General features: G+C 38.2%; 1 protein-coding gene across 1 annotated transcript in view; it reads left to right on the top strand.

Annotated features, from left to right (window-relative positions):
* Nucleotides 1–84: 84 nt before the first annotated feature.
* IFT81 (intraflagellar transport 81) overlaps nt 85–14104 on the top strand; it is a 44118-nt gene continuing 30098 nt past the window's right edge. The window contains exons 1-7 of the mRNA XM_040577375.1: nt 85–2001; nt 2824–2927; nt 3607–3787; nt 6729–6818; nt 7876–7941; nt 8261–8371; nt 9650–9734. Of these exons, the coding sequence (XP_040433309.1) occupies nt 1858–2001; nt 2824–2927; nt 3607–3787; nt 6729–6818; nt 7876–7941; nt 8261–8371; nt 9650–9734 (781 nt within the window). The 5' untranslated portion in view covers nt 85–1857. The remainder of the gene's footprint in view (nt 2002–2823; nt 2928–3606; nt 3788–6728; nt 6819–7875; nt 7942–8260; nt 8372–9649; nt 9735–14104) is intronic.

Below are 14104 nucleotides of genomic sequence, written 5' to 3'. Positions count from 1 at the left end.
AGATCCAAGTTCATGGATTTTCACCACAACAGTGATACAATCTCATGATCTTTTTTTCTTATCTTGGTGTTTTCTAATTTTCGAACACCCTTCCTCTTCTTTGCCATCTCTGTAACACTAAGGAGACATACGAAGAGGGGAACTGTCCTTTACTTCTTAGAAGGTCTGAGGAGTGGAAGACTTAAAGAGAATCAGAGCAGCACCCTCCCACTGTACCCAGCCCAGATCCAGATCCCTCTCGCTGCCCTCGGCACTGCAGGCACAATCCATTCTCTCCCCTGTACAGAGGACTGACGTAAGGATGTGTTTCCGTATTTGCAGAAACACGGCATTTCTCCAGCATTACTGCCTGGGATCCATGGATCTACCACTTCCTATTTCCTTTCCATGCAGCCTACAGGGAGCAGAACTGGTCCCCAGTGCCTTCATGGGAAATACCCTTTTCATCTGCTCCCTCTGTGTATTCTATATGCTCAAAATACTCATCAGAAGAAAAGCGTAACTGATACCAGGAAAGCATGTCAAGGGAAAGTAGATCTCTTCTGGGAACTTGTAGGTAGATACGATTCCTAAAGGTCAGTATACAGACTGAAAGCACAAAGGAAACATGATCTGGTTTTTAAAGTTCAAATCCAGGAGTCAGGAGACTCGGATTATGTTCCTGGCTTTCATGCGCAATCAAAAACTCCTCATCCATCCCCTCTGTGACTGAGTTTATCCAGTTAAAAGCTAGGACAGCAATGTAGTGTCACTTTTCAGGCTCTCAGAGAAGATCAGTAAATTAGGATTTTATGAAGCATTTTATATTCCTGAGAAAGAAGAAAGGAGCTAATCTAAGATAGATGCAGTACTTAGAATTGCAAAGCGTCACATTTATGATTGCTATTTACTGAATAAAATTCCGCAGTGATTTACAACCTGTGCATTTCAATTGGCACCAATTTAATATGACTCACTGCATATTTTACTCCATCATCTGTGGACTCACGTGGGTTTCTAAGACAATCCAAAAAGCTAATTGTAGTCGCAGAGGCTCCAAAATCCACCTATTTAAGGTCTAAACGTGTTTTTTGAAGGATCTGCAATTAAAAAAAGTGCAAATTGGAGATACCACTTTCATGAACAAGCTCCGGAGTCTTATTTTTGATTGTTTGGTATTTTTGAAGCTCCTATCCTCATTCAGATGTGGTATTGCTCACACTGACTAAGTGCTTATTGCTCTGCTGAGGCACACTGACAACCCAAGGACATAATTTGCCATTCCCCCCTCACGAAGCACCCCGTTTTCCACACAGATCCCCTGTGCTTTCCTCCACAGAACTGAGACAACCATTCCAGTCACGCACACCAGCCCCATTTGCCATCTTTTTATTGTGCCAACGACCACCGGAAACCCTAACTGGGTAACCGCATCAACGTATTTATACATCTACACGCCACAGCATCCCCCTAACAAACCGGGATGCTAATTATACACGTTATAAGGTGAATACGTTCCACCACCACCCCGCGCCGCTCTGCGCATGCGCAGCCCCCCTCCCGCTCTCGGCCCCTCTCCAGCCGCCCCGGCGCGTTGGCTGAAGCGCGCGCGCGGCAGCGTCGGAAGTGACGCCATCGCCCCGGCCTGGCAACCGTTACCATGGTAACCGGGAGGCGCTGAGGGGAGGTGAAGGCCCCGGCGCCTCAGGGCGCTGCCCCCTGAGGGTCTCCGAGGGTCCCGGCCCTTCCTTCGGAGCCGTGGGGCTGAAAAAGGCCTCGCTGAGGTGGTGCCTGGCCCCTGCAGCCCTCCCCCGGTCCCGCCGAGGCCTCCTCACATCACCTCCGGCCGTGCCGCCGAGGCTCGTCCCGGCCGCCACCATGAGTGACCAAATGCAGTTCATTGTTGAGAAGCTCAATCAGGAGCCCTTCAGGAAGAGCTACAATCTGATCACGTTTGACTCCTTGGAGTCCATGCAGCTCTTGCAGCTGCTCAATGATGTGCTGGGGGAGATTGACCCTAAGGTAAGGAGGGCAATCGGAGCTGCTCAGGCCTGGGGAACTGCAAGCATCACGGATGGGCTCGTCACAAAAACTGCGCAGAATGCTTTTATTTAGGCCTGGCTCCGTGTTCCTTGTGGCATGTTTGGTCTACCAAAATAGCTTGTATGAATCTTCCTGGAAATAAATGTGCCTGGCAAGAATCCTTTTTGTCTCTACATCAACGTGCTTTTGGCAAACAAGCAAACGGTTCTTGGGCCAGGGATACTGGACCCTTGCCCCCTAGAGTCTGATGACTATATTTTATCTTGGGAATCAGGACACAGATCTTAAATTGCTTCACACTGACAATGACTCCATTCTTAAGTCAAAAGTCAGGCTGTGTCTTGCTCACTTGCACAGGACAGGGACTGACCAAGAACAGAGCCTTGTGATTTCTCAGTTGCAATAGATATCGAGTTGTTAACTGCTTCTGCCTCGAGGCTACCAAAGGTGTGTGTGAGATCAGAAGGGATCATTCACATACCTGGGGTGCAGATACATGTGCCCTGGTCTGGTAGGATCCCAGACTTCCTTGGTGGAAGCAGATGGTTTGTCTGTATAGAAGCGGTCCTGTGAGCAGGGAGAACATATGCCTAGAATAAAATTACCTAAATACACATGTAGGAGAAAAATCTGTTAGAGAATCAGAGCTTGGTGATAAAAATGAATGTTCTGTATGGAACATCTCACTTCATTGACGTATCATATGATAAGTAGATGAAGTCAATTCTTTTAATGTTACCAGTTAATTAACATGACTTGAACAAATACTGAGTGTTTATTTGTTTATTTACAACTATGTAGCATGTTGTTGACATCAGAGAGGAGCTGCCAGAGCAAACAGCTAAAAGAATGTTGACTCTCCTTGGTATCCTTAAATACAAACCTCCAGGAAGTATATCAGACTTGTAAGTATCTTTTTGTCTATAAATTGCAGCAAAATGTGCTTTACATATTATGTGCAATGACCTTTACTTCAGTAGTTTTTAAAATTTTTGACCTTGACTATGCAAACGGGCACCTGTAGCGCTTCAGAGATTGTTCCTCGACTGTCCCCATGGCATATGGCTCCGGTGGTGGCAGCAGAAGCCTCCTGCAGGTGTAGGGCAGCCTCTGGGGCCCTGCTGTGGTGACCGCCGTGCCCGAGACCTGCTGCGGCAGCTGCTATTGCGGAATCGGCCAGGAGAGGGTGCCGCCTGCCTGGCAGGGTCAGTCCTGCCCCGTCCCCTTCAGCCCAGCCGCCCGAGGCTGCCTTGCACCCTCCTGCTTCAGGTTGTAGCCCCAAAAACCTGCGCTCTTCCCGCATTGCCTTTATTCCTGAAGAATATCGCTGGATAGGAAGAGGCGTTGGTGCAGGCTTTAGGCTTTTTATGTGATACAGGGTTTTTATTTGCCTCAGGGTAGCAGAGTTAGGATCATAAACAGCAAACTGGCATCATGAGTGCTTTTTGTTTTAACACCATTAAGAAAACCATTAGGCAAATGGAGAGGGGATGTCAAAATATCGCTAACTGTTCCCAGCCAGTGTTCTTGAGTTTGAGCTTTATTGGTAGTAGGTGATGTTTGCTTTTTCTTGTTTTTGTATAGGAGCGCATTTCGCCAAGGGTTAGTTACGGGAAGCAAACCTGTAATTCACCCTGTCTTACATTGGCTTCTTCAGAGAACCAATGAACTCAAGAAAAGAGCTTATCTGGCACGTTTCTTAGTAAAATTGGAAGTGCCAGTGGAGTTCCTGCAGGACGACACTGTGGCTGATGTCAACAAACAGGTAGTATTTTTCATGAATGCCAACATTTTCTTTACATTAATTAACTGAAGTGCCAGTAGGAGAAGGGATAAATGAATCACGGAGTTACTGTTGAAGTAAATGTTAAGTGACTTATGCTAACAGTTAAAAGCATGTTGGAATCAAGGGTGGGCGACAATTCATAAAGAAAAGTATATGTATTGACCACCTTTCTTCCAGTAACCCTGAGATTGTATGTTAATAGGTAGCATTGAATTAAAAGGTTTTAAGCTCATTAAATACTACGTGCTAAATAATGGCTAAGACAAAGACTTATTATTTTTTTAAACACTTTTTTTTTCGTTCCTGTGATCTCTGACATGGATACTTTTAACTTTATAAATTGCCGCTTCAAATCAGAAAACATTATGACCAAAAGCCACTGCTTCCTAATTGTCAACTGATTGTATAATATTTAGCCCCTAATATTTATATTAGCGTTACCCCACTTCTGCTTCAGCCATTTCTTTTTTTTTCTTGGGCTGACATTCCTACTCATTATGTTCCCACTTCTTTTGTGAGCATTAAATGTTGATTTTAGATAGTGAGGCTGGGAGGGTTTAAAATGCAAAGCTTAAAGTGAACCAGTGTTATGTTTTTACATTTGTGTTATCTGAGGTACATATTTACTTAATTTTTATCCAGTTTTCTCTGCCTTTTGTTATATATAGTTGCTTGCAAAATCCCAGTGGTTTTTTTAACGTTTGTAACAGGTAACTCCATTTATTAACTGTGCACCAGCAAAGCTGCATAGCCTGACTGAAGCTTGACTAAGCCTTTTCCTTTTTTTGTTATCACTAGCAATATCTGATTTATAACTTAGAATAACTAAGCGGAAGTAGCATGGAGAGAAAGGAATGCAGATTGTAAGTTTTTTCAGTATGTCACAGTCCCAATATATATAAATATACAACTCCATTAATTCCATTACGTAAAATGTGTTCCTTTTTGGGATCACAGTAATGTAACCATCTTATTAAAATAATACCCTCCTGATTTAATTCAGAACAGAAGCTGGGGTAATATAGTCCCTTTATGTAATCTAGCATAAGCATGCAGATAATTTAGATAATAACGAATTAAATAATTTTGCCTAGGTATTTAGGTAGACAGGCACGGAATAGTGCATTTTAGTAGAAACATTTCAAATACGAGAATCTGGAAATCTTAGAACATGATCAAGTTTTATGGGTCTATAGAATCAAGCTCAATTATACTTTTGCAAATAATTTAAACAAGATAGTCTGAATACCTGCTGCTTTCCCAGTTGTATTGTGATTTGGACATCAGATTGGCTGCAGTGTATAATTGTAAAAATAATCAAATTTAGGCATAAATCTAGTTGTCCAGTCTTCAGTGAGTAGCTCCCAGGTGCCAGGAATCTTCCTCTCCGTGGTTTATACCTGGATGTCCTTTGGTTATTGAATGTGTGTCACTTATTTCAGGTATGCATGGGCCAGCTGCAGAATGTCTTTCACTCAGTGAAAGTAAAAAACCTTCCCTTTTTTATGATTTGGCAAACTGTGCTGTGCCCTTGTTTGAATTTTGCCATTGGTCTTGAAATTTCATATCCCAATAAGGAAGAGGCTGGCTAAACTCACCTTTTGAAAAATAGCGAATACACACAAAGGGGAGCTGTTGGACATCAGCAATCACAAGTACAGTTGCTCAGAGATTACTTGCTATTTCATTATTAGTTGAACTACTTCTATAAAGCGTAAGTGACTGCAGGGCAGTTGCTTTTCTGCTAGTACTTTTTTTTTTTAAGTCATTGTTCATCATCCAGCCTGTGTATACCTTCTTATCATAACATATTTGTTGTTTGTTTAACTAAGATCTTTTCTATTACTTAATCTCTTTCTCAGTAGCCATTTTATTGCCTTTTTTTTTTTTTTTTTTTTGGAATTCATTCCAGCTTGTCAGTGTGAGCCTGATAGTGAAACAATCAGAAATAAATGAAGTATTCTAGAGGCTGGTTCCTCAGGGTTTTATAGAATAGGATTGCTGCTTCACCGCTCAGGGATATGTCATCTTTGTTTGAACTGGCCTTTGCTGTTGCCATTTTGTGTTCAACAGTCATATCAATTGCTCTTTCCAGGAAGTAAAAAATGACTTGATATTCTCTGCTTAGATTTCTCCATCTTACTGAATGGCTGTTTCTGTGGAGATTATTCTTCCCTATATCTCAGCTTGCGTTTCTCCAAGTTGAATCTAAATTTATTTCCTATCCATATTTCTAAACTCTTTCTGTCCCCTGTTATTTCTCTGCCCACACAGACTTTCACACTGCCTCTCAGTTGAAGATTACTGGTGGGCAACGTACTGGTGTGGAGCTAGCACACTGTCTACTTCTTTCTAACTGCCGAACTACATATATCAATCTCTATAACATACTGAGGGCACGATTATGCAATATGTCAAAACGATTTCTCATATGTTAAGTCAGGTGTGCTCTTGGACTGCTTTACTGGATAGAAGCTCAGTGCTCTATAAATTCAAGCCCTATTGCTTAGCTCAAGCATCTCGTTAGACCCAGCTCTTTCTTTTTAGCCTGATAATTTTAACGTGTGTGATGTACACAGATTTATAGTAAGAGAGAATGATTTGTTAATGTAGCTTTGTCCCTTTCAGCTAACATCTTGTCTTCCTGTTTTGAAAATGTACTATGCATTGCAAGGGAAGAGGTGAAAATGTGGAAGAAATTGTGAAACTTCTTAGTGTACCTTCAAATGGAAGATAATTCACTGACATTTGTTACTTTCGTTTTATAAGTTGATAAGCTTGAGTGGTGAAAAATCCCTTGAATTCTTGTCTTCACCTTATTTCTATCTCTGTATTTACTGTCTCAATAGTAATGCAGCATGTTGGTCTGAAAGCCCATAGCCCTAGAGCTCACTCTGCATATTTTTATCTCATTTTATAGTATGAAGAACTGATGGAAGCATTTAAAAACCTACATAAGGAGTGTGAGCAGCTCAAAACATCTGGCTTTTCTACTGCAGAAATAAGAAGGGTAAAAATATGACAAAATAGCACAACTTTTGAGTAGATTTTGTTTGAATGTCTGCTCTGTTTTCCTGGTTTTGTAGACTCACAGTGTGTAAGTTGTAGAGGTCAGAGCTAATAGGCACTGCAGTTGCTTTTTTGAAACTGTTCTCTGTTGGCAAACATTAGAAACTCCTCACTCATGCTTAGAACTGAGCTTTCTGAAGCAGATTGGGAAACAAGGCTGCCAAGACTGTGTTCAGCATGATTTTCAAATATTAGAACTCGTTATTTTTTGTGACCACAAACTGATATAAAACCTTTTCCTTTACTGATACAGGGTAATAATTTCAGAGGCTGTTGAATGAATTAAGGACTTAAGTCAACAAAAATGGTGCTTCTGTGTGGCTAGGGTGTTAAGTAAAGATATTTGCCCCATTTCAGCAAAATATTTAAGCATGAATCCAGCTTTCCAGTAAGACACACACATAAGTTAAGCAAGTTTTGAGATAAGGACTAAATTGGAGTATTTATTTCCTTTTCTCTCACAGCTGTCAATCTGTGGAGTCCTGCTGTTGTAAGATAGGATTAAAGGAGGATAATAATTGGATACATGTTTTAGGACTAGCAAGTGTTTCTTTTAACAAAATTTTAATGGGAAAAGTGGAAGCAAACATCTCTCCTGTGCAATTTCATGCAAGTTATCTGCCAGGAAGTGTGTAATGGTGGTAACCTTTAACAACATATGACTGCATCAGATGTTGAATTCATGCTGATTTTTGCTTGTTTCTGTTTGTTTTTTATTTTAGAGAAATACACCTGTTTTTATTTTAAATGTTCACATTAGTACTCAAGGATGTAGATAAACTATTGTTAGCATAAAGAGTATGGGAACTGAGGAGGAAGTAAGAGAGATGAAAGAGGCTGGAATCCTGTGTGTTCTGATCATAGATCGATAAAATTCTAACCGGTTCAATGTATTCAGAGAAGAATTATGATTTTCATGTTAGTTTGTACAGAATTTAGTCTAATCCATATTATATAGTAAAATACATTAACATTTATTTATTTTTGCTGCCGTTTAGGATATCAGTGCAATGGAAGAGGAGAAGGATCAACTCATCAAAAGAGTAGAGCGTCTTAAGAAGAGGGTAATAAGAGAAGTAACACTGTTACATTTCAGTGTCATAATCCTTGGCTTGCAACTCTGATTTTGGAATGCAAACAAGGATTAGGATAAACATACCGTATGTCTAGGAAGGAGTCAAATAACTAATTGACCCACAGGGAATCTCCCTAGGCGTTAGTCCAGAGCTTTTAAGAATCTTGAGTCCAGTACTTTGCTGTCATTTCTGAGTAGTAACATGTATGGAAAGGAAGTGCTAAGTGGGCTTGTGAGACATATGATCTCTTTTAATGTATTTCTCAAGTATCTGACAGTAACATGCACTATTTATCCACTTGCTGTAGGTGGAGACAGTACAAAATCATCAACGAATGCTTGAAATAGCAAGACAGCTTCGCTTAGAAAAAGAGAGAGAAGAATCTTTGGCTCAACAGAAACAAGAACAAAAAAATCAGGTATTGACATAAAAGCGTACCTATTAAAATAAATAATTGTTGACATCTGTTTGGGGGTCATGCTTATAAAGAAGTAAATGAGAAACAAACAGAGTTTCTCTCAACATCAGAAAATTAAATCCCATTTAAAATAGAAATAGCTATGTACATTTTAAAGGAAGAGGCTTGACCCTACAAGTTTTGAACATCTCATTTAAGATATTTGGCTGCCTCAGCTGCCCCTGACATAATCATTTAGCAATCCCAGGAAATGTTCCATGACTTACTGTGGTAGCACCCAAAGAGAGGTCATTATATTTATGGTAGCGAGCAAATGTTTCCTTAGTTTGATTATATCTCTGTGCACTTGCACTAAGATTTCAGCGGCTAAGTAACACAGCAAGTACCTCAACTTTTCACTGTGGATCAGTGCGGAGGGAATAAATATTCAGGAGCAACCTTTGGGTTTTGGCCCCTAAGTCTGACAAAAATGATGCCATAGGAAGCACTGGAAGCAGCTGGAATCTGACTATAGGGTGGGTTTTATTCCTAAGATACGTTGTGGAAACAAGATTCTTTAATATAAAGTCCAGCGCCAGACTGTTGTATCATCTCACCAAATTCTGTTGATTTCAAAGAAAACGAGAGCTTCAACACTGTATTAAAAGGAGAAAAACTCGGATTTCTAGTATTGCAGTCTATATCTGGATTTCAAATTAATGTGAATCAGGGTTTCAAGCTATTGGGTCTTTACTTGAGGGAGATCACAAGTAGAATGAAGGGGATGTCTATCTAATTCCACTTCTTATTATGCCTTTCCCTAAATTGCAGAAGTGCTATTCACTTGGATGTTGTTTGCCAACAAGCTTTGCAGTGTGTTCTCCACTTGGCTCAGCGATAGAACAGTGGATCGCTGTGACAACTCAGCTGCCTTAAAGGAACTGCAGTAAAAGATAGTTTTCTACTGCAGTCCTGATTCTGTCTTTTTTTCTTGTTGTTCTAATGTTCAAACCACTTGAAGGTTTGGTTAAAAAATGTTTAATGAATCTCTGCCATAGAGAAAATATCACTTGGGAGTACAATAACACTTTTCTTAATTAACGCTAGAGAATATCAAGTCAATCCAGGCCAATTATTGTAAATTTGTTTTGGCATGTTCCCTTGCAAACCAGCTGCTTATAGCTACCACTTTTTTTGTATTTGGGATTCTTTTTGATACTTTTTTGTTTTCATTGCTTGGGTATGCATTTCAAATGCATTAACTGAACACATTAAATGTGTCCAATTGTCTCTCAAAAGTTGTTCCATGCAGAGCAGAGACTGCAAAGAGCACAGCTCCAGCTGAAAGAGATGCATCATGCAGTAGTGGATTCAAAACCTGAAAGTAAGTAGTAATCTATAACGATTGGGGATTTACACTTCTTCTCTGTTAGACATGGAAATCAAAACTGTATGACTGTCAATAACATGGTAGTGCCAAAAAGCCTATAGGAACATTGAGAAGCTAGCAGAAGAAATAACTTCTGTTCTAAAAGCACATGCTTGAGATCCTAAGGCTGAATATGCATTGCCATCAAATGCCAGTGAAGTTTTATTTCTTTTGTGTTTGTAATTGGGCATCAGTGAAATACTGCTTCTTAAAAATTTTCTCAATGAATGCACAAATACATTGAATACTATGTTTTAATCAGTGTAGACTTGTGGGATTTTTTTAGTTACATTCAATAAAACATTCGTGTGAATGTTAAGGTCTGTTTCTTATTGTAGTTTTTTATGGTACCAAAAATAAAGCCACTTCCTAATTAAGCTTTTTTATAGAGCATGGATTTTACACACACATGTATATACATACACACATACACCTATACATAAGTTTATATATACTATGTATATATTAATGCATAGACTTAATATACAGATATATTTATAATATATAAAATACTTTGTTCTTGTGATGTCACTGTACCTGATTTATTTGTATGTTGCTGTATTACATTAATAATGGCAAGACTGCTTCTGCTCATTTTCAGTGATATCTCAGTCTGCAAATAAACTCAGCAAAACAAATTATACTACTCGGAGAATAAGTTAGTCCTCTACGATCATTTATAAAAATAGCAGGTGGGAAGGAATTGCAGTTAGTAGATTAAATGCATAATAACTATCTCCAAAGGCTACAATTTTACAACATCTAAGCTGCTGATGGTGTAGTTACTTTGAAGGAAATGTAAGCAGGATTAGGCTGAGTCAATTTAGGGTTCAGTGTTTCTGATGTGTGTGACCACAAGAAGGTTATCAGTAACCCATCACAGGATTGATACAGGTTTTATGTGCTGTTTATACAGGCATTGGGGATTATTAATATAGGAAAAATCTACTGTATGGAGGATTGTGTTGTGAAGGCATAAGATTCAGAATGGTTCTTTTCCCAGAGCTTTTGCAGTTGCATTCTAAGTTGCTCTGGTAAAAAAAAAAAAGCCATAGAATGATTTTTGTTTTATCTACAAATTACTTCCCAAATGATAGCTATAGATTTAAATTTAGCAAAGTAAGTCATTGGCCTACTTTTTCAAGTACATTTAGTATTTCAGTTGCATCACAGAACAGCTTTGGCAGTTGTTTTGAGTTAGAGGATTTTTCTCAGTCAACAGCACGTTATGTTTTTATTAGTTCATAAATTTTCTGGATTTTTTTTAACAATGTTCATCAGCTGCTGAACCACAAATGGAACTAAAAGAGTATCTGAACTATCTTCTTTACTCTGAGGGACCAGCAATGGATTTTGTAACTGTTCCATTTTTGCAGCAGCTGCCAGAGAGTTTATACAGCAAAGCTGTGTCAACATTTCTATTTCAGTTCCAGGGGTATTTTTAAGGCCAGTGGAAACTTGATGGGTTCAGTTCACAGAAGCAAAGGTAACATAATAAAAAATCAATAAATATGTCATTTAATCATTGAGATGAAAATAAAGTTTACTCATTTAATTCCCTTGTCTTGAGCCCTGCTTGCAGGGGAAAAAGTGTTTAGATGATCTGAAGATAAACTTGGAGTCATTACTTAAGAAAACTTCTTTTGAAATTTTGCCCAAACAAAGACTTCAGGACTTAGCTTTGTAATTGCTTTTCTCCATAGTAGTTACAAAGACACTGCTTGTAGTAGCAATTACAGAATGCCAAGTGTTTTTTTTTTTTTTTTTTAATAATTAAAATTAGGTGACCAAAGTGCATTGAGTAGGATTACATTTATTTTAAAAGCTTCATTGGTCTACAGTTAGCACAATTTATTTTACTTATAAAAAAAAAAAAAACACCCTTTGGCTGTAGTTTTGTATCTCAGCTGCCTACTCACATCAGTATAGCTTGTATGCTGACAATTCAAAGGCTGTTTGGTAGTCGTGGATTTTCTGTGCAAATCAGATGTTTTCCCTTAAAATAACTGTGTTCCATTTTTAATACTTAGGTGTTTTTACTTCCAAATCAAGATCAAATTATAAAAGTTGTTGCTAATGATTGGAAGCTTTTTTATATGTCTTATGGACACATGCTGCTTCAACTACTTCATCTTATAATTACTTTAGGATGACATTTTTTAAAGAAATGTAAAGGAATTCTTTAAAGGATGCAACTAGCACATATTTAAGAGTGGCGTTAATGTGCAATTAGCATCAGTCTGCTTTAGCTGTGCCAGGGAAATATAATTTATGGTTAGTAGTTTATTTACTTTTAGAAACATAGTAAGTTATTTAGAAAACCTTGTATTGTTTCATGAATAACAGCTGATCATTGTGAAAGGTCTTTCAGACTAAAATTGATAACATTGGTTTCCATAGTGCACTCCTTCCTTGTTTATTAACTTCTGTACTATCCAGTGTGTTGCCTAACTACAGAGAGGGAGTTCCTGCTGCTAGTACTGACATGAATTTCTGATTTTTTAAAATTCATCTTTGTTCCAGATCTGAATAGTATTTTTACTGATACTTATCACTAGTTTGAATAACCTAGCCTATGATTCCTCAGCAAGGTTGCCATCTTTTTACTTTGAATCTCTCTGCTGGCACAAACAGAAATTGTGAATGCCAAGAAGGGAACTGAATTACTGAAATTCTTGATCTCTGTCCATTTTACAGAACTTTATTGTTCACTTTATTAGCAGAAATACCGAGAAGTGGATGACTAGCTTGAAAATATTGATTAACGAATGGGTTAAGAGGATTGTTGTCGATAAACAGTGAAATGTGTAATTTATACACTTAAGTTATGGAATAGCATATTTAGAGCCAAGAGAACATCAAAGATACCAGTTAAAGAGGAATTGTTTTATACTGATGTCTATTTTATATCATTCGAAACTATTTTATGAAAAATAGAAATTTAGGAGACTATTATTAATATTTTCTAATTGAATGAAAACATTAACAGTTTTCTTTTCTTTGATTTAAATCTTTTCAGTTGGCCACAGAGCTATTTTTCCCCAAAATTCCAAGTTTAAATAACTTCCTCCAAAACTACAGACCAGGTTACAATTATGTCAAAGGAGAATGCTTAGGTGGAACTCGATAATAAAATTGCTTATAATTATCTGTTGGAAATACAATCACTGTCAATTCATACAAGGTTAGGGGGAAACCACTTTTAAAGTGGTTTAAAAAACTTTAAAAATTCAGCATGATCTATGTTAAACGGATTAAAAGGAGTTTACTGGAGCTCCCGGGGTCAAGGAGTTGGTGCTATCCATGCATTTAGTTATAGAAGGAAATGTAACAGAAAAGTTGTTAGCTCTCTTTTTAACTCAGGTATTTCCATCACTGCAAAACCACGTCTGTGGTTTAGAATTTGAGATGATTGTTGAAAGTTAGATTTCAAAGAGACACAATAATATTATAACATGGAAAGCATGCCTTACAGTGGAAGATTCAGGAACCTGTTTAATTTTTGAAGGAGATATCAAAGGGATGATTTGTCATCATCTGTCATTAGTTGTATGTCCCAGATCTCTTTTTAATACAGGGAAATAGGAAGTGATATCATTAGAAGCTGTGGACTGAATCACTTCAATACTGCCTTGTAGAAGATGATTGCAGACAGGGAAGTGAAGGCTTTGACGTTTAGCAAGTGAATGCCATGTGGAAGTCTATTCTACTCCTGCCTTTGTCACAGCCTTTCTATGTGATATTAAACAAAGCATTGGCCAATAACCTATAAAACGAGCGTTCCTCTTTTTTCTTTTTTTATTAAATCAGTTAGTGTTGCAAATGTTTTTGGTATAGAATGCACAACTGGTAGCCCATAAAGGGAAAAGAAGTAGTAATCTGAGCTCAAGGTGAATCAAATTTTGGATGCATTAGCAGAATTATGCAGGGAAACTCGTCTTTTTCCTACATGACTGAGCAAGCACCAAGAAACTCTTTCTCCCACCCATCTTTTTGCAATAATAATAAAAATTGAATGGAAAACATGAGGAATTGCTGTTAATAGCTCTTCACATGTAAATACATGGTTGGCACAGCCTTGCTAAAATAGCCTTAGGGCACAGAGCCAGACTTTTTGTGCAGCTTACGTATGTAGATTTTGTAATCATAAGTCAATGTTAAAACATTAAAAACAGGGTTTATATGTGTAATGGAAAGATTTAAAGTATGCTTCCTTTTCTTTCCTCGAGCCTGGGAATATGAAAAAGGGATGTCTTTCACTGAAAACAAATCTTAAAAGAGCTGCCCTGTGTTTGTTTTCTAAGGTTCAGTTAAGCAGCAAAAAT

This window comes from Cygnus olor, chromosome 17, assembly GCF_009769625.2.
Source record: "Cygnus olor isolate bCygOlo1 chromosome 17, bCygOlo1.pri.v2, whole genome shotgun sequence".
Classification (NCBI taxonomy): Eukaryota; Metazoa; Chordata; class Aves; order Anseriformes; family Anatidae; genus Cygnus; species Cygnus olor.
This window is presented reverse-complemented; position numbering and strand designations above follow the sequence as displayed.